At 41.5% G+C, this 24845-nt stretch overlaps 1 protein-coding gene across 3 annotated transcripts in view; it reads left to right on the top strand.

The window, feature by feature from the left end:
- prex1 (phosphatidylinositol-3,4,5-trisphosphate-dependent Rac exchange factor 1) overlaps positions 1 to 24845 on the top strand; it is an 87672-nt gene that overhangs the window by 31043 nt on the left and 31784 nt on the right. For all 3 annotated transcript variants that reach the window (XM_069693944.1, XM_069693945.1, XM_069693946.1), the window contains exons 5-15: positions 256 to 357; positions 684 to 845; positions 5328 to 5461; positions 5789 to 5904; positions 7634 to 7783; positions 11495 to 11642; positions 16952 to 17052; positions 19040 to 19143; positions 20157 to 20206; positions 22525 to 22600; positions 23408 to 23480. In XM_069693944.1, coding sequence (XP_069550045.1) covers positions 256 to 357; positions 684 to 845; positions 5328 to 5461; positions 5789 to 5904; positions 7634 to 7783; positions 11495 to 11642; positions 16952 to 17052; positions 19040 to 19143; positions 20157 to 20206; positions 22525 to 22600; positions 23408 to 23480 — 1216 coding nt within the window. The remainder of the gene's footprint in view (positions 1 to 255; positions 358 to 683; positions 846 to 5327; positions 5462 to 5788; positions 5905 to 7633; positions 7784 to 11494; positions 11643 to 16951; positions 17053 to 19039; positions 19144 to 20156; positions 20207 to 22524; positions 22601 to 23407; positions 23481 to 24845) is intronic.

Genomic DNA, 24845 nt, shown 5'->3' with positions numbered 1-24845 from the left:
CTGATTTTATACAATATGAGACTTTTAATTCTCTTTCACGGGTAACCCAGCGTTGCAGAGATTTTCAGTGGAAACGTGTTTGCTAAAAGGAAGTAAAGCAAACAAAAACGGACAAAATGGGACTCGGCAGCACGTTTTCTCCTCCAACAGCCTCTTTTTCTCTGTACACATATAATCCATAATTTCTTATGCATTTTTATATATTTATGTGTACAGTGGTTTAAAATAATCTTTGTTTTTCTTTCTTTTCTTAAGCACTGTATGCTACTCGGAGGGAAGAAAAGCACAGATATTCCCCTGGAGGGCTACCTTCTCACTCCCATTCAGAGGATCTGCAAGTACCCTCTGCTGCTGAAGGTACAGCTGCTACAGTGACGTCAAATAATAACAACAGCTTTGTTTGTCATATCACACTGCAGACAATTAGCATATTCTCATCTGAGACTTCATTACATGGATAAAGTGAAAAAGAACAAAATGCGTCTGTAGTGACTCGTTTATTATTTGGCCAGACAGGCACCCACCTTTTAGTGTTGGGGGTGGCAAGTTTGAGACTCATGAGGGAAATTTTGATTATATAGTTCACACACTACTTTACCTTCTTGTTCGACTGGATATTTTGATGTGCCTGCTTCTGTAAATTCTGCAGTTTATCTTTTAAACCTCCTCTTTCCACAACGTAGGAGCTGCTGAAGAGAACTCCTAAGAAGCACGCAGATTATCCAGCAGTGGAGGAGGCTCTGCAGTCCATGAAGGCGGTCTGCTCTAACATCAATGAGACCAAAAGGCAGATGGAGAAACTGGAGGCTCTCGAACAGCTGCAGTCCCACATCGAGGGCTGGGAGGTGAGAATGAGAAAGAGAATGAGAAAGGGTTTGTGAGAAAACTGGAGACCGTCATCATGCGGCGACTCGGTTTAGTGCTGTGACATTTAGAGGATAGAAATTGAAAGACAGAGAGACAGAAGAGAATCTTGATGAATACACTCATATTAGAGCATCCTGAAATGCAACATAACCACATTTCCCTCAAAGCTTCTGCAAACGGAAGAAAAGAGAAAGTCCTGTTACATAACCACAACCCAAAGAGCTCGACTTGTTTTAGAAAAACCTCAGCCATCACCATCCTAACAGTTAAGCTCTATTGCAAATTACTGCTCTGAGCGCAGGGGCCGCAGACGGGGCTTGGGAGCCGATTGAAGGGTCCAGTGCATTTTTCACGCCTCCCTCACCCACCACAACAGAAGCCTTGTCTTAGCGGGCACCAATGGGACAATCCACCCACACAGGGTGCCGAGGGGGATGCCAATGGGCTCGCTGCCCAATCAGAAGAGAGCTAAGAAGCAGAGCTGTAGCCTCACATGCACTGGGAGGGTTGTACCGTGGGGAGAGAGGAGGAGATTGAAGGATGGAACCACAGACTGGGCCCCACAGCGACATCCCACTACCTGCTTGCCAAAATTGACCCCTTCTCTCCCTTTTCTGCACAGAAAAATCACAATTTGACTCTGATAAGTGTATTTAACAACAAACAACAATAAATAGTCTCTTAGCTTGGGTACATTGGCAGGAAGATACATACCAAATATGTTCTGCACAAAATTTTCTGTCAAAATTCTACACACAATACCCCATAATGATAACGTGAAAAGTTTTTTTTTTGTTGCAATTTTTGCAAATTTAGTAAAAATATAAAACGAAAAAAATCACATGTACATAAGTATTCACAGCCTTTGCCATGACACTCAAAACTGAGCTCAGGTGCATCCTGTTTCCACTGATCATCCTTGAGATGTTTCTACAACTTGATTGGAGTCCACCTGGTAAATTCAGTTGATTGGACATGATTTGGAAAGACACATACCGTCTATATAAGGTCCCACAGTGGACAGTGCATGTCAGAGCACAAACCAAGCCATGAAGTCCAAAGAATTGTCTGTAGACCTCCGAAACAGGATTGTATCGAGACACAGATCTGGGGAAGGGTACAGAAAAATGTCTGCAGCATTGAAGGTCCCAATGAGCACAGTGGCCTCCATCATCCGTAAATGGAAGAAGTTTGGAACCACCAGGACTCTTCCTAGAGTCGGCCACCTGGCCAAACTGAGCGATCGGGGGAGAAGGGCCTTAGTCAGGGAGGTGACCAAGAACCCGATGGTCACTCTGACAGAGCTCCAACGTTGCTCTGTGAAGAGAGGAGAACCTTCCAGAAGGACAACCATCTCTGCAGCACTCCACCAAGCAGCCTGTATGGTAGAGTGGCCAGACGGAAGCCACTCCTCAGTAAAAGACACATGACAGCCCGCCTGGTGTTTACCAAAAGGCACCTGAAGGACTCTCAGACCATGAGAAACTAAATTCTCTGGTCTGATGAAACAACGATTGAACTCTTTGGCCTGAATGCCAAGCGTCATGTCTGGAGGAAACCAGGCACCGCTCATCACCTGCCAATACCATCTCTACAGTGAAGCATGGTGGTGGCAGCATCATGCTGTGGGGATGTTTTTCAGCGGCAGGAACTGGAGACTAGTCAGGATGGAGGGAAAGATGAATGCAGCAATGTACAGCGACATCCTTGATGAAAACCTTCTCCAGAGAGCTTTAATTTTTAATAGATTTGCAAAAATTTTAAAACTAACTTTTTCACTTTGTCATTATGGGGTATTGTGTGTAGAATTTGGAGGAAAAAAATGAATTGAATCCATTTTGGAATAAGGCTGTAACATAACAAAATGTGGAAAAAATGAAGCGCTGTGAATACTTTCCGGATGCACTATATATCCACAGACCACAGCAAGTAGTTTTAGAGTGATTTATTAATACATTTTTTTGATGATATCAGTCACACAAAAAAAATCAGTCACAAAATTATATCCCAATTTCAACTGTACTATAAAGGAAGGCATTTCTGATTATTTCAGGCCTCAAACAGACTCGTTTTTTCCCCCAATTTTTCTCTTTTCTCTTTCTCAACAACTAAAGTAGAAGCTCTGAAAGCCACTTTACTCCAACCCTGCCCCCCTGTAGAGCCTTCCACCTAACAGCATTAGTCTCGCTCTTCTCCCCTCTCTCCAGACACTCTCAAAGGCTAATCACCTCCAGCCCTAATGGAGGAAGCCGTCAGTAGTGCCGAATTAGGCCTACATACATTACGACTGCTCAGATACAATGCATGTGCATGTGAATGTGCACACACACACACACACACACACACACACACACACACACACACACACACACACACACACACACACACACACACACACACACACACACACACACACACACACACATCACCACCGCGTTGCATGTGTACACATGCATTATATGACCATAAACATGTCTGCAGACTCACACTGCAAGACATGCATTGCATATGTGCAGGTACAAGCTCACCACAGACATATTCCCACCCCCACCTCAGCTCGGTGCAGATTACATCAGGGTGAAATCGATTGTCTGAAACACGACCCCCCCCCACCACCACCAGTCGTCATGCACCTTAAGAAAAGCTCACAGAATAATTTTTCTCTCCATGAACCTTGGAACTATGAACATCCATCATGCATATATACTCATGAGAATCAATTATGGACGCCCAAGACTGGGTGTGGCCGGCCACGGGGGGTTTCCACAAGTCTCTGGTGGACCCGTGTCAGAAACATCAAAGACAACAGTGAAGTCCAAATCTGATCTGTGGCGATGTGGTGGGGGATGATGGGCATCCTGCGAGCTGAAAGGGAGGAGGTTGTCCCGAGTCCACACATGGGTATATTTAGTTCCAGATGATTTGGAGTGGAATGATCCGTTTAACAATGAGTAATGAGTCGTCTTTTATTTTACTTCTTGGTAGCCTTGTTTTGACTGCTTTGGTGAACAGATCAGGGACTCTGGATAGTTATCCAGGTTGAATTAAATCCTTTAGCATTTCCATTGAGATTTTTGACATTAGGAAGTAGTTTCAATTGTTATTCACAACTTGGGCTGGAACATGTGACCGTGTGGTTGCTCGCATGTGTATCTGTGAAATCAGTTTGCTGTTCCCCAGCTAAAAATGTGAAAACACTTAAAAATGAATTTTCTATAAATAATGAAGCGGACATAATGTTAATGGTTGATGCTGATGTTGAAGTTGAGTTACTTTGTGAAAAGGTTGATTAGATAACATGCTGTGGTCATTCAACCAGACATTGTTTTCTAACAGTTCTAGATTAAAGACCAAAAAGGCTTATTAGATCATTTTCCTTAAAGTACATTTTCTAAGTAATACATTTAAAATAAGGAAGAAAGTAATCAGGCACATCTGGATCTTCAGTGATTAATATAACTCAGACAATTAATCTCATTCATGAACGTAGGTCATGTGTTGAGTGGAGGAACAACTGTCTCTAACGGTCGATTGTGATGACTGAAAAAGAGCAGTGTGTCGTTTCTGTCGCTGCCATTTATTCGGTTGCATAAAAAGAAAAGGTTGTTTCAGTCCTAAAAGGTTGTGGTGTGTTTGATAGCTGACGAGAAATGGCTTTTTATGCAAGACCTCGTCACACCCTGTGAAGGTGGTAACATAATAGCATCTGTCTGAATAAGTACACAGCAGGAGACAAGACTTTTATAACAATTTTTAAATCTTAAAAAGCAGGTTTGACCGCAGGGATCAGAAGAAGACTGAAGAACTTCTGCCTCCAGTCTGTCCTATGTTATGACTCATCTTCTTCCTCTATGTATTTACAGCTGGATTTTTAGGTGTAGGGATGCTTTTGTGTGTGTTTACATCCTGAAAGGAGAATGAAATGCTTTGTTTGTCCTAAAGGACAATAAATGTAGGCCAAGGTAAGAGTTTTGTGGGGCTGCCCTGACACTGCAGACTTTAACACATTATAAATTTGCTGAAAACTCCGTTTGATAGAACCTCGCAGTTCTGGTGTGAATCTCTCCTGCAAGTATGTGTTGCTTGCCACCACAATAATGCTAATTTTTGGTGTCGCTTGTCACAAGTACAATGATTGACAAGCAAGAGACTAACTGTCCTGGCAGAGAAACACAAAACGAGTTTGGGGTGGGGAGGACAGCTGTGTTTCCTATCATTGATGATGGAATGAAAACAAATTGTTCACAAAGTCAAAGTTGGGTTTGTGATTGTTTCACTGAGGTTATGAACTCTTACGTTTTGATACAGACCACAGTGTTTTCTTTACAGCTCTCTAAGTTGGACTGACAATGCTAACAGAGTTTCCATGCTCTGCTCAGATCAAATATACTGTAGCTGCTGCACATGACCATGAAGACTGTTTGGTGAAGTGAACTATAATCCTTTTCTTTTTCCTTCAGGGAACCAACCTGACAGATATCTGCACAGATTTGCTGCTTCATGGAAATCTCCTCAAAATCTCAGCTGGAAACATTCAGGAGCGCGTCTTCTTCCTGTTTGACAACCTTTTGGTTTACTGTAAGAGAAAGTCCAGGTGAGAAATGCAACATCTGCTCAACTAGCCACCAAAACTGTGTGTCAAAGGAGAAAGGAACAAGAGAGCTTTCAAACATATTTTTATTGGCTGACTAATGGAAGTAGACCAGACAGGGAAAATTAGAGGAAACGTCCACATTCCCTGTTAGTGTGGACACATTATTAGCATGCAAGCAAAACAAAAACACCAACACATGTCTGCTGCTACTTTACCCGCATCTGTTACACACACAGGTTATTTTTCGCAGCGCTGCGACTGGCATCAGCGGATGTTTTCCCTGCCGAGTGTAACCGCAGTGTTGTCCCTGTTTTTTTTTTCTTCTAGGGTTTCTGGAAAGAAGTCCACCAAGAGGACCAAGTCTATCAACGGGCCCCTCTATGTGTTCAGAGGCCGAATCAACACGGAGGTGATGGAGGTGGAAAATGTTGAGGATGGAACAGGTTTGTGTTTGCGTTACCTTTGGAAACTGTCTGTAAGTCCATTGATTTAACTCTCATCTGTCATGAGGCACTAGTTATATCTGATGCAATGCCCTGTAACTCAGTCCTTTGGTTTGCTTGCTTTGATATATCAGAAAATATAGAAAATGACTCGCAATACTTTCAATTTGCATAAAGTGCTCACTTTTCATTTCCCAACTTCGTTCACGAAACCGTTTACAAACTGTTGGTTGGATATGAATCAGGTACTTGTTGACAGTTTAGGTGGAGTATCGTACTTGCACCTAGTTTCAAACAGGATGTAGCTTGCGACCACCTTTTGATGTAAGCTGAAGTGCAAAAACAACCCAAGCTAGGTGACACGCTTCATATTGTGCCAGAGATAAACATCTCGTGTGGGCTGGTAGTGATACGACCATCACTCGGCTCAGTTTGCCTGTGATTCTTGTTGTGAGGCACCTCGCTGGGCTTGGTACACTCTGTCCGCTGGTATAGAAACACTTGGTCTTCCTTCCTCTCACATGTTTCTGCGTTCTTTTTTTTTTTTTTCTCTCTTCAGAATATTTTGCAAGCTCACATGACCTTTTTTTTTTTTTCGTGCATGTCGGCTGCTGGCTGTCACATTTAGGTTGCTGAAAGGGAAACCACATAGAAAAACATGCCTTATTCGCAGAACTCATGGGTTCCATGTTGGAAATACACACGTGAACTCAGAACAAAGACTATGTAACTGATTGTGTGAAAGATATTAAATGTAGGAAAGTGCAGAAAACTTGAATGGAAACATGATAATAGATAACAGAGCATTTTTAAAGGGAAATAGCTGACTTAAGTGCCAACCTGTTTGATTAAAAATTCCCTCATCTTCTCTGACTCATACACTTCTGAAGCTGCTTGACCAGATCTCAGCATTTACTTACAAGATTGTACTAGAATCCTTTTTTCTATGCTGATGACTGAAAAGAGAGTCAACACAGTAGTATGTGTGTCTCAACACACTTTCTTGCACTCCAAGAACATCAGAAGCTGCTCCCTGCAGGGCCTGAAGTATCACATCTATTTATACGACCTTCGAGGGTGAGACTAATGCACCCCATTACCAGTGGCCATTCATTATTCAATGGCTGCTCACCTGCAGCTAAATGGATGATAAAATTAGAAATGGGTACGAGGGGAGATTTTTGCTGAGTCAGTGAAACGATGCTTTCTTACTACTCTTGCGGTGCATCGTGTTTATCTTTTAATTGGCTTATAAATCTTCCCTCGAGTCGGAAATTCTCTGCAGAGATAACTTTAATGTTAACTTCGACAACATCTTTACAAGCGTGGTTTGATTACTTTACTTACCACTGACTTCACTGTTTACATAGTGTGTGTGTGTGTGTGTGTGTGTGTGTGTGTGTGTGTGTGTGTGTGTGTGTGTGTGTGTGTGTGTGTGTGTGTGTGTGTGTGTGTGTTGTTTGTTTGTTTGTTTGTTTGAAGTTCTCAATGAAAACATGAGAACAAGAGATGAAGAAACAACAAGCTTGACAAAAGACCAGAAAAATAATCTAAAATGTAACATTTCATTTGAATTGGATTATCCTCTGAACCCTTTAGGCCCATCCGGTATAATATTGGTAGTTAATAACAGCTGAGCCTAAACAAAAATAGTTAAGAAACCTCAGTTTAATAATGTATTTTAATGATGACCTCCCTTTTTCAAATGAATTAATATTTTGCCTTCCAGCGGACTATCACAGCAACAACTACACAGTGACTAATGGCTGGAAGATCCACAACACGGCTAAAAACAAGTGGTTTGTCTGCATGGCCAAACACGCAGAGGACAAGCAGAAGTGGCTGGATGCCATCTTGAGGGAGCGTGAGCAGAGAGAGAGTAAGTAATACTTTTTAAAGGCCATTTTTAATGATGCTTCTAGTGTATGGGACTGACAGCACAAAAGCAGAAAGAAATCCATTTTATACTCCATCAAAAATGTTTTACACGGAAACCCTGTGCAATCATTTATTTCAGACTTCTTGAACTTCAATGCTCTAAATTCTTTTGTGCTCCATCTCCACCTTTCATGCTGCATGATCACAGACCTTCTTTCCAACAATACATTTTGACTTGGCTCTAGAAGGATATGCACAAGTGGAAATAAAAACTATTAATGATAACTCTGGTATTAAGTGTCCCACTAAGCTGTTTCTGTGTGGCAGCATGCACGATACCAGGACCTTCTCTAAGTGTAATGCTATCACTATTGTTACACGTGTGCTTTTCCTGTTATGTCTCTCCATTGCAGTGTTGGGCTGCACGTCCTAGAGATCACTTCTCAATTCAAAGAGTGGGAACAGTATTTTGTCCGGGTGCCAGTTTTAGCGCTTTTACACTCCTGATTTCTATTCGTAGTCGTCCAGTTGGTTGGCTTCACCTGTACGCTCGTACGTTGCCCCGCATGTTGGTGTCACCTTTAGATGCACAAACGATCAAGACACCTCAGCTGGCACGCAGTAATGACTGTGGACGTACCTACGACCTGGATACACTGTTTGTGTCCTCTGGCTATGTCTCACCTTGAACAAGCTGCCTGCCTTTGTTTATACAACAGAGGCATAGGTGACATGACGTCTGTGTTTGTCCGGTTGACTCGTGCCGGGTAGGCTGCTACAAAATATCGTATTTTTCACGTTCAGAGAGTCTGTGCAGCAGAGGTGTTTGACTAGTTAAAGCTCCTGTTGGGTAGTGAAATTCAAAAGTCTCTTTCAGAAACAACCGAAATGCTAAAAACAGTATCTTGGTCAAGTGCTTAAAATAGCATTTACTGGTCAAAAAAAGTGAAACACTGTTACGTCATACACATCCACTTCAATTCATTTGCATCTATTTTTGCTGTAATACTAGTGTTTGTGTCTTGCACACACCTAAAGACACTTGTTTTAATTTCCTCAGTGTTGCAGCCACATGCTGAATCAATATTTTTTTTGTGGACTTTTATTTGGATTAACGTTCTGAGGATCAAAAAAGTATTTTGTCTCGCCCCTAAAAGTCCTCTGAAAGATAGACTTCATTCATTCATGGTAAATCGGAGTCTCAGCACCACTTCCACTGATTTGACATTAGTAATGTAAACTGATATTCTTGTTGCCCCTTCACTTGTTTTCCTTTCAACTTGTGCCTTCCCTCTTTTTGCCTCAAAATGTGTTCCCACCTGTTCAGCACTGGCCATCTGCCTTTGTTCTGCTCTGTGCATTAGATGGTGTGAAAGGCTTTGACCAGATTTTGGGGCTGTACACAACAGGCCACCTGATAGCATTGATAGCTAACAATTAAAACTGGATCCCCCTAAAGCTATCGGACCAGGATTTGGCTGAATGCTCAGCTGTGTGTGTGTGTGTGTGTGTGTGTGTGTGTGTGTGTGTGTGTGTGTGTGTGTGTGTGTGTGTGTGTGTGTGTGTGTGTGTGTGTGTGTGTGTGTGTGTGTGTGTGTGTGTGTTTAGCAGTTTAGCTGATGACAATCATCAACAAAAACATGAACTTTCTTTAAATTAGATTTATAAATTGGATCTCATTTAAGTAAGTGTGTACAGCGGAGTTTGATGTTATCAGCATCTGATCCTGTGATGAAAGGCTTCCAGAGTACGGCTAAGTACGGAGGAGTGTGCTGCAGCGTGTGGTGTAGAGTTTCAACCCGGCGGAAATCGACCTGAGGCTAACAGATGCCAGATCAGTCACAGTGCCCAATTTCCCCACTTTCTCCCCTTCTATTACCCTCTCTGCAGCATACTCTACTTTCAGTGTGCTCAACATCTCTGCTCTTGTCTAGACAGCAACGCTACATTTTTCTGCAATAAATCCTGGCAGTGATTCTTTTCACTTCTTGCCCTGAGTGCATTATTACTTTTGCTGTCACGCCTTATTTAATGCAACCTTTTTTTTCTCGATGTACTGCTGCAATCCTTCCTTGTGTCGGACATGTGTCCCAAACGACTTGTTCAACAGCTGCCAGCTGGAGGTGTTGTGTCTTATCACTGTTTTTTATGGAAGTTTAGGGGAACATGCGTGGGTCAGATAATGTCGGTAGGGTTTTATCTTGTGCCAGTGAGCGCAGGAAGATGAGGAGCAATGCAAGACAAACTCCGACAGCTGGACCAGAAGCTGTGGGGGCGCGGCGCTGGACAAGCCCCGTCTGTTGTTCAATGACAGTCATTGTTTAAGTCTACTCCAGCTGCTGCCAAATGTAATATAACCCCACCTCCATCACAGGCTGCCAGCGGAGGTCCCCACAGACTCAATGGGGAAAATTGGATTTGAGAATAAGCTGTGTAACTTTTTACATTGTTTGTCCCAGAACCCCCCCTTCAATTCAGTTGGTCGAAGCACCAACTCATCACTCAACATTCTGCCTTCAGATGGTTTAAGTTTTATTAGGCGTTTGTTAGTTTTCAACATCATTGCATAGTTTGTGCTGGACACCGCAGGAATGCTTTAGGGAGGATACAACTAGCAATTTCTAGAAATTGCTCCTGAAAACAATGTTTTTTCTTTTCTATTTACTGCCATTTTACAGACAAAATTATGACTTGTTTAATAGAGATAAACATTGGCTGGTTAATTGATAATAAAAACAGTTTATAGTTGTTAGTTGTCATCGTAATTGTGAATCTTTGAAAAGAAAAAAGCTGTAGCCATAATGCCAATAGGGCAACAAGAGAATGACAAATAGCCCTTTATACAGGTTGAAATTGCTGATTTGTTAGGTTGACCAACCAGTCTAGAAAGCCCAATGTCACAATGGCAATTTGGTGGTTGATAGACTGGGTCAGAGCTCTAGAGGAACGCCTGGCTTTTTTTTTTTACTTGTCAAAGACTCTTCAATAGATTTTTTTTTCCAGGTGTCACCAATATAAGTACTTTTCCAATCACATTGCAACTTAAAACACAGTACTTTACATTCAAGTTTAGTAGTGCAATCTGCCTCAGCAGAGTTAAGCAGATTAGGGAGTCACAGTGCTGCAGAGTTGAGCTGCCCGAGTCAGAAAGTCTCACAGTGCAGTTCAGAAGTTCATCAAAGCCCACGATGAGGTTAAGCAGCTCAAACAGTGTAGTCACTGAGGAGCTTTTACTGGGGCAGCGGGTCTTACAATGGGCCCTCACATGTTCTGCTTTACAATAGAGGAATAATAGTTACCAAATCGACACAATCAAGATCAAGATCATGCCGCCCTCCAAAAACAACTCGTCCAGGATAGATTAACATCTGGGTTTGTGGAGCCGCCATGCGCTGCTCCTGGCTATTTTCCATCTGCACAATACCAGAACACAACTAGGCCAGACACGCAAAGGCCCATTTGTCTGTTCTAACAGCACCATGACGTGCCTTTGCCCTTTTGCTTTGATACATGTAGATAGCTGTGGAAAGCAAGTTGAAATGTCTTTCCTGTAATGGGTCAGCAGTATTTGTCTTGGCTGAGATTTTGTTTGTTCATTCATTTCCCTTCACATATTCTTTTATTAACTCTTACTCCAACTGAGTGTCACTCCATTGATGGTACTGGCATTAAATCCTCTCGGTTCTGCCTTGTTTCTCTCTTTTGTCACTAGGTCTCAAACTGGGAATGGAACGGGACGCCTACGTGATGATTGCCGAGAAGGGGGAGAAGCTCTACCACATGATGATGACCAAGAGTCGGCACCTGATCAGGGATAGGCGCAGGAAGCTCAGCACTGTGCCCAAGTGCTTCATGGGAAAGTGAGTTTCTTTGCCTCCTCAGTGCCTGGCTTCTTCAGGTTCCAAGAATGTGACTGCAGTGCTCGGCTGTTCACATGGGGATCCTTACAAATTGTTTTTGGCGTTGTTTTACGTAAGATCAGCAGGCTTTCAAAAGAGCTGGTATCCAGTCTCCCCGAGTCCTGGCAAAGTGCCTAGACTGTTTTATCCCTACATCCTCTTGTCCGTAATGAGGCCCCCTTACAGTCTCACGGGTTATTGAAAGGGCCAAGTTGCTCCCCTCACCCTCATATCATCCAGCACACACAGGCACACCGAGACTTTCATTAGCGGAGGACCTTTAACTGAGTCTCTTCAACAGGCCATTCCCCTTTCTGTCCCCTCGATGTTTCAGTGCACTGAATAGACAATGAGAGACTTGCTTAAGTTTCACTCAGTTTGCTCTCCATACACACCAGAGTTTGTGAGATCCTGAGCAGCAATTAAAATTCTTTCTGGCACCATCTTGGGGAAACAAAAAATAAAACTAGGCGAGACTACGGTGGGGACCAATGACTAGTCTTGTAAAGAGAAACCAGGGAGCAACCATTAATGTGTGTACCACTGCCAACGTGGCCTCTCAGTACCTTACAGATCATTAAATGCATCCCTCATGTCAAACAGTTTTTTTCTAGCGATAAATCGAATGGACGATAACAGCGAGTTGACTGCTATCACATCAGATTCACTGCCAAGAAGTGAATTTAATGAGCTGTTCAGAAATGTAAGGGTGTTTCTGGGAGACGAGTTCCATCTCGGTGGCATCGTGTGAAGTCCTAGTCTGGGTGTTTTCCTTGCTCTGTCCGATGCACCATTTAAGTCGAGGTACCGGGACCTTCTAGGAATTACATTCCACCGCACTGTGTTTGTGTGTATTAGCATTCGGCACTTTTTTTTTCCCAGTCAGAGCTGATTCTGTGTTCATAATCCCTTTTCGAGGGAAGTAACTTGCAGGTCAGAGTTGAGAGTCAGTGCCAGAACAGTAGCCGTGGAGCTGGTTCAAACAGTCATTTCTTTAGTCGCCTCTTTGCCTCTTCCATGTGGTATCAGTCCAGTCTGTCTGCCTTTTCCACTCTCTGTTTTAGCATCCCACCGTCTTCCCACTTTATCACTCATTCACTTACTGGCGATGAGTGCAACCTGCATTAGCTCTACATTTGTCTTTCTGATGAAATTAGCAAAAGCCATAGTTTGAGTGCTTATTGCATTAAACAGAGATGCTGACTGCCGGTTTGATAGCCGTGCCCTGTTGTCTTGATAGCTTAATTCCATCAAGTGTCTGCTATCCACACTGGAAAATGGACAGCAGTTGAACACTTTATATTTTCTTTCCGGGTACTTTTAGGTTGTGTAAATGCTGGCTTCACATTATGATGGGATTTAAAGTGGTGGTGTATCATATCCTCATACTTTTACATGTTATGACCTCAAGGCATCCCTGAGATATTGTGTTCACAAGAATGGGAGGGTTCATTTCTGAACATTTTACATACATATTATTTGTTCCCTGTTTGTACCTTTTCATGCTAAGAGGAGATGTCAGGCTAGGAAGAGATATAATTTAGGTTTCATTTGTATGCCTTCGCAATGACAATAGCCAGAGCGGAAGTAGACACATTCGTCCGTACCTCCTATTCTTGTGAGCGAGAACGAGGTGAAGGAACGTCTTCAAATTTGACTCAAACTTTCACTTGGACTTGAAGACACACAGATAACCTTTTGGTGGCCAAGGGTCAAAGGTCAAGGTAACAGTGCCCTCCGCCCTCCCATTCTTATGAACACAATATCTCAGGGATGCCTTGAGGTCATTTCTTGAAATTTTGCACAAACTTTTCCTCAGATTAAAGGACGAACTGATTAGTTGTTAGGAGTTCAAAAGGCACAGGTCAAAGGTCACTATGACTTTTTTTGGCCATAACTTAAGAATGAATTTGCTAATTATGTTAAAATTTCACAGAAAAGCTTAATAAGATAGCATGATGATGTGATGACATTTTATACCCAAACGGCTAAAGGTCGAAGGTAAACTTCATGGTGACATTAAAATGTTCTGCAAAAGTACTTTTCTGGCCATTATTCAGCACCATAAATCAGGAACAGAAAGGGAGATCGTGACCATATTTCATTGAAACAGTGATGATTGTATCGATCCTCTGTGCTATCGGGTTGAAGTTTGTGTGAAGCATCCACGTCGTAGAATTTTGTAGCTTCTTTACAGCAACATCTGTATTTTAAGCATTGTCTACTGTCGATTAGCTTTATTGGCCAAGCATGTGAAAACATTCATTCAAAGTCTTCACTACATACATTATATGAGTCAAGACAGATATGGATGTAAACTGCCGCTTGACTGGTCGGCGGAGGCACACAACCGCGAGGCAGAAATTCTTGTCAGGTTAGCTTCAGTTCCACTAGCTTTTGATTCTCAATGTATTTTTTAGCCCCCTGTGGTGAAGAAACATGACCTGTGTCTCGCTTCCATAGTATGCGTTAAGTCTAAGCAGGTTTCGAGCGTGTAGTGTCTTCACTGTGATAAAACTAAATAGCTTTAAAAAATAAAAATTAAAAAAAAAAAGTCAGTTTACAATCAAAGGTTTTGTTCCACAATTCAACGCTCAAAGCAAATGGAGCTGGAACAAATTAAGTGGAATGGTGGTGAGATGGCTCCAGAAAGATCTTAGAAAACAAAAAAGAAAAGCTTGGAAAGCTATTTGTTTTCTCTTGGTGAAGTTTAATTGGCAGTGGCATTCAGAAGTTGCTGTTTGATGTACAGTGTACAGCATCCATGTTATATTATTGTACTTAGGTCTTTTATGTAACTGTAAAAACAGTGGGTTGTAAAGATTAGCATAAAGTCCAGACTTTTTACAGTTAGGTAGGTAGTATGGAATTGGGACAAAGTATGTTTCTACCCAAGCGTAGTAGGACAGGGATTCACTTGAACTAAAATGACATCTTTAAAAATGCTTACGCGACAATATGCTTCTGAACTTAAAGAAATTTCACAACAGATCAACAAATCCATTATTCTTGTCTTCCACCTCTCCCTCTGAGGATCTTTCTTCCGCCCTCTGTCTCTCGATTCACTATTTCTGCTCATCATATTCATTCCCATAACCCCTCTGTGTCCAAAATGAACCTGACTCTTACATAACAGACACACACACACACACACACACACACACACACACACACACACACACACACACACACACACACACACACACACACACACACACACACACACACACACACACACACACACACACACACACACACACACACACACAGCCTCTTCTCCCGCTCACTTCAGTCCCCTGTCAATGTCAATTAACAGCCACCGGCTTAGACATGAACATAAAGAGGGACAGTGGACACACACATATGCACAAATATCACAGGCATGAAAAAAAAAAAAGGAAAAGCCTTTGGGAATGATTCATGTCCACAGAATCACACGTATAGAACATACACAGGTTACAGCAAGCAGCTATCAAGTCACAGTGTTAGTAATAATGACAGAATATTCCTTTTCTGTGAAGAACTAGTGGCAGATGGCTCAAGGTGTCCACTACTCTACATGACCACACACACAGTACAATCATGTGCTTGTGGGCATACTTTATACACACACCCGCAGAGCTTGTACGCTTGACATTTACGCATGCTACACACTGAGACACATACACTCGTGCATCCCCACTGCATGACTGCCCGGAAGCAAAGCCACACAGAAGGACAGATTTCTCACCGACACACATGCTTTAAAATTATTCTGGTGTGTTCCCAGAAGTAATGAACACACACACAAACATGCTCCAGCTCTCTTCAATTCACTGTTCATCATTTTCTTGGGAAGAGATTTCACTCAACTGTATGAAAGACAAAGAAGGGAAGAATGTGATTTTCTCCCTCAAACATTTGTTCAGCGCCCGCTGGCTGTGAAGACAAATGAGCAGAGCTGAAGTGTTTAAATTTGGATTGTAAACACATGTAGCCAAGTGCCTTTGAAGGATATTTGTAGGAAAAGGATAAACTTTACATATATGTGGAAAACCCGTGGTCTATAGGAACCATTAACATGCTGTAACATCTTTTATACTGAAAGTTTAAACAGCATATGTGTAAAGAGCTTTTCCACAGTGTCAACATGTTGCATTGCTCAAGGCTCCCAGAAGATAGCGAGGTCAGCTCAGCTCCAGAAAGGATGTTACACTGGTTGTGTCATGTGGGCCAACTGAAAACAGTAGCCTCTGCTTGTAAGACGCGTGTGTAAACAACAATTGCAAGGATCACTCTATGTAATACAGTACAAGCAGACATTAACTTATTCTGTTGCAGTCAGCTGAACAAAATATATTACAGCGCTAGACATATACAAACAAAGCATTCGGGTAAAATCAAGTGACAACCACAGTCAATGGTGGCAACCCACTGCCACGGTTTGTAAAGGGCCTTTTTGAAGCCTTGATTCTGGCATCTTGGCTGATGCAATCTTGGATTTTTGGAACCAGAAGTGACCATATTGAGACTACCTGGAGAGGAGTGATGGGTGAATCATACTGAGAACCTAAGGACAATAGGCCCCGCCCACCAACACAGGAAACCTGATTGCTCCCTCGGCATGGCAATCATACCAAACAACCTAAAATGAAATTACTTTCAGTAGAGCCACCAGAACGATAACCAGAAGGACTGAATTTAGCAAAAGACTCAATAATGACTTGTGGAAAAAAATGTTATTGATTTATGTTTCATGAGAGTGACATTTAGTGGGATGGTGTGCATGTACACTTTGTCAAATAGTGAATTAATAATTACTTCTGCACTTATACTGAAAGGTCATTTACCAAAGTACAGAAATGCCTGTTTCAACTGAAGACTGAGCTGTACTGAAGTCACCTGCTGGTGAAGATACATCAAAGCATCTCGCATATACACACGTATTATAGATATGACTCCACTATGACTGATATGTTAAAATATCAGCAAAACGGTTCTCAAGGTTTCTTAACATTTGTCTATTTGTATGTTGCATGCATTAGCCAAAAAGAGGTTTCTTAAATGAATTGGGAAAAAAAAGAAATGTAATGCTACTTTTAGAAATACCGAATTTATCGACAGCATACCAAGAAACAAACATGGTGGCTTGGTGGCTACCACACACGCCCCATGCAAAAGCAGGATAGCAAGGAGCCCCGCACCAAAAATGTACACAGATTCAAAAAACAAAAACATCGGCACTTTAAGAAACCCGGCCTCATCTATGGATCTTTGTCTTGTGTCCTCAGTGAGTTTGTGTCCTGGCTGATAGAGAGCGGAGAGATCAGTAAACCCGATGAAGGGGTCAACCTGGGACAAGCCCTGCTGGAAAATGGCATCATTCACCATGGTGAGAACAAAAGAAAATCTTTGTTTCTTCCTCTCTCCCCTCCTTCCTTTCTCTCTATTTATTTTTCTCAGTTTTTTTTAAACCCCTCTCATCTTTTAATCCTATATGGATTTCGTAGCTCTGCTTGTCATGGTTTTTATTCTGTTTTGAATTATGTCTAATAATTCTCTGTCTCTTGGCTTGTTTTTTTTATTGACTTCTTTCCTCTGATGCTAATTCCCCCTTTATAATTGCTGGACACATTCATTTTAAGCGTGACTCCAACACGTCTTATGGTAGGAACAACCATTAATCCAAAGTCATTCTTTGCTAAAAAAAAAAAAAATAGCACTGGAAATGTGTCTCACATTATATCCCTGATTTTGTCTTTAGGGTGATACTTACAGGTTCACACACACACACTCATACACAAACAACTACAATAAATAATGTATGAAGACAGTGATCCAGGATGTTGCTGAAGGGGCTCTTGTACATAGCGAGTGCAAATCCTCGTCACAGTTTACACACACCACGTTCTCATGGAAATTTGCTGAGACCCAATGTTCATATTCATTAATGGCTGTGGAAAATCCCCAGAAATCTTCCCTCGCAGTTGCCTACAACCACAGAGAGATACAATGATGACATGCAAGGCTCTGTGGGATACCAGTAAGGCTTTGTGGGCAAACCGGAGAGGTTCGGGGCCCTGCAAGCAAAATGTAGGTGTCACCAGTTAGTCATTGAAAATAAATGAAAAAGAAAAGTAACGTGACAGCAAACTGTGGGTTTCAATCTAGCAGTATTAAGTAATGTATTAGTTTTGAGAGGAGATAAAGAAGAGATTGTCAACCCAATGCATTTTCTAGCACCTTTTATCCAACCACGTGTTCATGTTTAAGCTACTTGCCAGTTCATACTTGAATGTTTGCAATTTTGACATCTCCTTTGCTCCCACAATAATTCAGCTATCATTCAGTGTACTTTAAATCCCACAACTGACACTTTACAGAGACTGATTTGGTGGTGCATTCCTTTTTCTTTTATGAGGGCATTTTAAGTCTAGACTAAGAAAACCATCAGCTTGTTTGAGTCCATGCCAGCTTGTTGTGGCCAAACCAAACTGCCTCTGTTTTGGCAGATTTCATCCGTTTGTGTATGTATTAGTCATTTTCCATTCTCTTTTCATTATGAATAAGAACTTGTTTTGGAAGTTTTGAGTTGAAAGTTGGTAGATTTTTATGGGAATTGGCAGCTGTCTGCTATGTTAAATATTTCTGTCATTGCTAACCCAACAAAGACACAAATTTACAACTGCAGTTTTTCCCCCTCTAACATTTGGTTTTTGATTCTTGCTTGTTTTCTGTATCTACCCGAATATCCTCAGCTTATTAAAGGTGTAAAACAGTTGGAAACCTAAAGCTCTGCACTCCAAATAATGTTAAACTTACACGTAGCAGACAAATAAATGCAACATTTCTTCAGGGGTGGACTCACATGTGCTTCAACTCTCAAAATTTAGTCATTTATAATCAATTTGCTTCTTTACATTCTGAAATCATGTTTTCTGAACTATATGCCGTTCTCATCTGAGTACTGAGCTCTACTGACACATACTTGGCTTGACAGAACTGGAAAGGCACAAACAAAACTGATTTCAGCCAAACATGGGATACAATCCAATACGATCTTCAGCCTTTAATGTCTGAATACATCAGTGACAACGGGAAACCACAAATACCAGAGAGCATTGGGACTATATTATAGACATGCCATCCAGTTACAGGTGACAATAACTAACATGGATGTTCAGATTAATCTTCAGGAAATGCAGACATGATTTGAAGATTAGAAAGTCCCAAAGGAAATATGTGAAGGGCACAGTTATTACTTCACTTAGATATTATGCAATCAAGAGCTCGGAGCTAATGTTATGAACCATGAATCACCAAGTCGTCAAACTGGAGCCCAGCTGAGATGACATCCTCTCTTTCTGGTGATATTTCAGTGTCGGACAAGCACCAGTTCAAGAACGAGCAGGTGCTGTACCGCTTCCGCTATGATGACGGCACCTACAAGGCCCGCAGTGAGATGGAGGACATCATGTCTAAGGTGACTATAATGCTGCCCCCGGATATCCTCGCTGGTGTCGTAGAAGAAATGTCAAAATAAAGGGCAACAAAAGGGCAGAAGGCAAATGTCTGAGCTGTAAATGTGTAGTGCATTGTGATTTTAATTAAATTGGAAGGAAAAATATGAAGGGAAGTCTGTTACTTATCATGCCCTCTGTTTAACACACTATAAACATACTAATGGCTTCGCTTAGGTTGAAAAGTGTCCAGCGTTTCACACTCATTGTTTTGCGTGCTTATCTGGGTACTTGCAGCACCTATATATGACCTTTATTTAACCAGGTAAAATCAATTGAGAACCAATTCTCATTTACAATGATGACCTGTCAAAAAACCAAAACCTGCATGTTTCTGTACTTGACCATGTGAGCGTACTTATGCACTCAAAATAGTGAGTGTCAGTACATAAGTACGCCGTTTGGAACACGGCAAATGTCAGCTCTAAAAACGCTGCAAGTTAGAACAGAGGACAGCTCAAAACCTTGAATGACCCTGCTAAAAAAGATTAATAGCAAGGCAAAAATAAAATCTACCTGTGCTCACAGTGCTAGATTTCACAAAATAGTCAGTTTTATGTTGTCATTTTTTCACCTCCATACTAGCAACACATCAAATATTTACTTTGTATCATCTTAATGTATTAAAGTACCTTACAACTTACATTTAAATATTTTTGAACAATATATAACTTTTAATACAAATTAATTTAAGTAAAATATATATGTAAATGTTCAGATAAACTCTTTTTTCCAATAGAAAACTCAGCCAGAAGGAGATTTCCAAAAAGGATGTAAAGGTTGAAAATAATTTAGGGTGTTTGTGTCGACCTACATTTGTTCTCAGTCTTCATTCAGAGATTATAGTTTTGAAATCTCTGTCCTAAAATGATAGCCCAAGGGTAACTCTTTTCACACTCAACAGTCACCGTTGTACTCGTTTACACAAGGTGTGTATGATCTATGACTCAGCAGCTGTGTTTTTCTTCTGTTTCAGGGCATCAGGCTGTACTGCCGCCTCCACAGCCTCCACATGCCTGTCATCAAGTAAGTACCTGCCCTCCTCTCCTCTACACCCCCCACCCACCCTCCCCACACACACACACACACACACACACACACACACACACACACACACACACACACACACACACACACACACACACACACACACACACACACACACACACACACACACACACACACACACACACACACACACACACACACACACACACACACACTTTATGCTAATGTACCTGCTCTCCAGGTGCACCAATGCATATTCATGAAGGGTTCACATTCGCCCCACGTCACCCTCTTTGTAATGACTGAACAAACAGTTGCACTGCCAGGAATGACAGCCCTCAAAAACCTCTTCCCGCTCCAGCTCGGACTCTCAGCCGGGCTCGAGCTGCTGTGGGATCTCGCTTTCAAGATGCAATTCAGGTTGAGGATGCCAGGTTTTCATGACTGGAGGTTTATATGAGAAAGCTCTTGCAGGATTAAGGAGAGCCACTTATTGTGAATATTTGTCTCTTAATCTGTAGTGTTTGGGGTTAGTTCAGTATATATTAGCAAATTATTACATTGATATGAATTTAGTGGAAGTTCTAATGATGTCTGCAAACATTTTATAGTACCATCATTCTCTATTCTCTGTCTTTGTGCCTCTCTCATACAAATGCACACACACTCACTTTCTTGCTTACAAATGTAGTACATCTACTCCGAAATGTAAACAGTACAATATATATTATATGCACACATATAAACACACACCATTTCTTAGTATACAAATGCAGCCCTCTCTTAGTCCGTCGTTATTCTTCTAAACTAACCTTGAACATGATAATAACTATAAATCTGGACCAGAGACCTTAAACTAAGGGTTGCATTAGGATTAAGAGTGAATTATATTGTAATCCTGAGACCAAAAATAGTTCTGTTGAGTGGAATACAATAATCACACTTCACAAAAATCTTCCATCTGAAGGTCTTATACATCTAGATTTATACAGAAGCAAAGAAAACACACATTGTCTCTCGCTGACAACCCCTCAAACACACACACACACACACACACACACACACACACACACACACACACACACACACACACACACACACACACACACACACACACACACACACACACACACACACACACACACACACACACACACACACACACACACACACATTCATTCTGTCCACCGCAGCTCCTCTTCTACTCTTCCACCTTCATCCCTCTATCTTCCCCTCCATCACTCCACTGCTGATTGAAGTGCCAAGGGTTGCCATCGGTGCAAACAAAGAGCCTTTTGGTCCGAGGACAAATCCTATTAACATACAAAGGCAATCCCTCTGCCTGCCAGCCATTTATCATATAACACGGCCTTGCTTTTTTATTTCCATCACTAAATTGGCATTGTAAGTAGCAACCATTAATTATAATGTTTGAGTGATAGATGGATTACATTTATGGATCATAAATAATCACTGAGTCTGTTTAATTAAACTTTGCTGAGTGACAACACTCCCCCCCCCTCGTCTCGTCCCTCCCCCCCACCCGATTTCATAACATCTAAATTACTTGAATAAGAATGAGACATGATAGAATACATATAAACCAAATAAAATCATTCAGAGAGTGCCACAGATGCCTGAACCAGAAAATCACTGATCAGCGAATGATGTTTGGAAGTACAGTCACTCACTTTTAATGCACTGTCTGCAGCGTCAATCAGTGCACACATCTGTAGATATGTATAGGCCAGATTAACATCTCACAACACTGAGATGTGAAAGCAAATAGATAATAGCATTCACTTGATAAGCTCCGATACACCCTCCAACTCACACAGCCAAATACACATCCTTTGTTGTGTTTGCTGTTTCTCATGTTTACATGTTGAGCAGGCTGTCACTCTTGGTTTTCACTTGTGCTCACAAAAGCTCAAAGAATCAGCAATGAAAGGGACGTTGAATGTAGATATTTACCAAGCTGTAGAACCGAGACCTTAACAGCTCGCCATCATAGAGGGGAGAATTATTCTCAAATTTATGAAGGTATGTATCAGGATAACGTCAGGACGGCTGTCCCACAGCTGGAGCTCAGTAGAAGCTGAAGGATGCAGCTGGACAATGACCCCGAACATCAAAGTAGATCCACTACAAAGTGTCTCATACAAAGAAAATCCACCTTTGAGAGTAGCCCAGTCAGAGACACACCTCACGCCATTAGCATAACATACACAGTTGGGTATTGATACAGTCAACCACAGAGGTTTTGTTATACTTTGTGTTTTGAGCTGTATTTTTTTCTTGCAGTTGATTTTGTGAAACCTTTGTTTCTCCTTCAGGGACAGAGACCACCATCTGAAAACCTTTAAATCTGTGGTGCCTGCAAGCAAACTGGTGGACTGGCTACTGTCACAGGTACAATCAGGATCTAATACACTTAAACACACACAAAGAAAATAGACAAGGCACCAAGAATGCATCAAATCTTCATAACTGTCATCACTGTAACTCTAACTGGTTATACACTTTGTGTCACCATTTTGCTTTTGCTGCAGTGCATTTTGGGTTATTTTACAGTCCTTTCTATACAAATGAAGCTTGACACCCAACAGTTGATCAGTTTAGTTTTCTTATACATTTGGAAGACACAAACTAATGGGTTTTTAAGTTATTTTCAACAAAATATTTTGGACAGTTGTCACCATTTAAATACCTTTAAAAGCGCAACCAAGAACTGATTTTGATTTCCCTCCAAAAAATAGGAGCATAGATGCTTATCTCTATTTTTTCAGATTCTGGAAATATGTAATTGTTGTTTTCTAGCTAACAGCAAAGGTGGTGACAATGGAGTATGTAACAAAGGAGGAGTAATTACAGTTATAAAAGTGACTGGAATTTAGAAATTATACCTTTTTGATTATTATAGTTGAAATGCACACTCTTCAAAAGAGCACTGCTCCCTTTCATTCAAGTCATGGAGGCAGTTTGTTTATTAAAGTAAACCCAGTAGCTCCGATTTGAATGCACCATTCACTCAAACAGATCTGGATATAGAGAATCAGTCTTTTAATCAGTCTTCGTCTTTATTAGACACAGTTATTAAGACGTTCAGGTCACAGATTACTGTCTAACTCCAGTGGTGCAGCAGTGTTCAGTGTAAGACAAGGTGTCAACGGGCATTGTAACTGACCGAGTGTGTGCTTCATTGATTTGGTTTCCCAGGGAGACTGCTCGACCCGAGAGGATGCTGTGACGCTGGGTGTGGGGCTCTGTAACAATAGCTTCATGCACCACGGTCAGTTCAATTCTCTCACACACTCACATGGAGGATGGATAAACACACACAAGTATTTTTGCTTCAATTCAGTTTGATGACACTCTTTTTCAGCTCAATGACATTGTGATATGAAAAATGCTGAATGGGTTGTAGTGCTGTCTTTTGTTGGTCTCTGATGATTTACAGCATTTTCATTTGCAAACAGCTAAGCTTAAATTTTATTAATGCTGTTTTTGCGGGACTTTTTCCATTTGTTTTCATTCTTACTTCTCCATTATATCATCTTGCCCCTTATTTGCACCCGGTCAGTCCCTCAGTCAACACCACAAAAATGTAATATTGGCCTCTCCTCTCTCATGCCGTCATACTTTGAAAAAAAGGGGCATCGTAAATTTGCATAGCCAGTAAAAATGTTCAAACCTCACTGACCACATTGTAGTGGAGCAGCTTCGGTTTCAGCCCAGCGTGTTGAACGTAAACAGGCTTTAGCAGTGTACCCTAACCAGAGCTGTTTGGCTTTGCTACATGGCTGTCTGGATCAGTCTACTGAACCGCGACCACTGGTTAAGGCCAGGCATTGAATCGGTCATCTTCGCAGGCCGAGTGTGTGTTGTGTGTAAAGAGAGAAGCACTTAAGCAAAGTAGTTAGTGAAGTCGTAACATGATGACAGCACTTCCTGATTTCCTGATGCTTAAAATGAAATGTGCACGACAGAAATTTAAGAAGAAGATCATTATTACACCCGTTATTTGTAGATGTTGGTAAATCCTTTCGATTTATTTTATTTGGAATTTTTTTGGCTCATGAAATATGCTGGGATGGCGTGTAACTATCTAGTCCTCCTCCTACAGCCATGCAGTGACTTTTACTTCACTTTCTGCTTGCCTCTCTTGCACTCTGACACACACCTTCCTCCCGCTACCATCTGTTGGAAGGTGTCACCTATTCTCTCTTTTCTCTGCCCGTCTTCAAGGTCACGACCTCTCCTCTCAGCCTGTCTGCACTCCTCGCCTCCCATCAAGTCACTCTCTTTAGCTCTTAAGTCAGCACATCTGCTGCTCTTCACCTGCTTCTTCTTCCTCTCTTTTTTTTTCACTGTCTTGTTTTAACTTTCTGTCTGACTGATTTTGTTTGTTTGGCGGTAACAAGGCTCATCATTGGTGGGATGATCACTGATAACAGTTAATATGCCTGTCATCTGTGCTTACCTGCTTCTGTCACACATCTACACTGTCTGTCATAGACACCTGTTGCATTTTGTCCTTCAGAAAACTCAGTATACAGAGTACAAGAGTACATTTCCTATGGTTAAATGGGTTCTGAAGCAAAATGACATTTGCTGTCATCTATTTGATGATAGAGTTTACATATGATGATGTAAT

Source organism: Brachyistius frenatus, unplaced genomic scaffold (assembly GCF_029030835.1).
Source record: "Brachyistius frenatus isolate BFR_SWC_R1_liver_20210118 unplaced genomic scaffold, ASM2903083v1 Contig_16, whole genome shotgun sequence".
Taxonomy (NCBI): domain Eukaryota; kingdom Metazoa; phylum Chordata; class Actinopteri; family Embiotocidae; genus Brachyistius; species Brachyistius frenatus.
The sequence above is the reverse complement of the archived record's forward strand: the minus strand, read 5'-3'. Positions and strand labels throughout refer to the sequence as shown.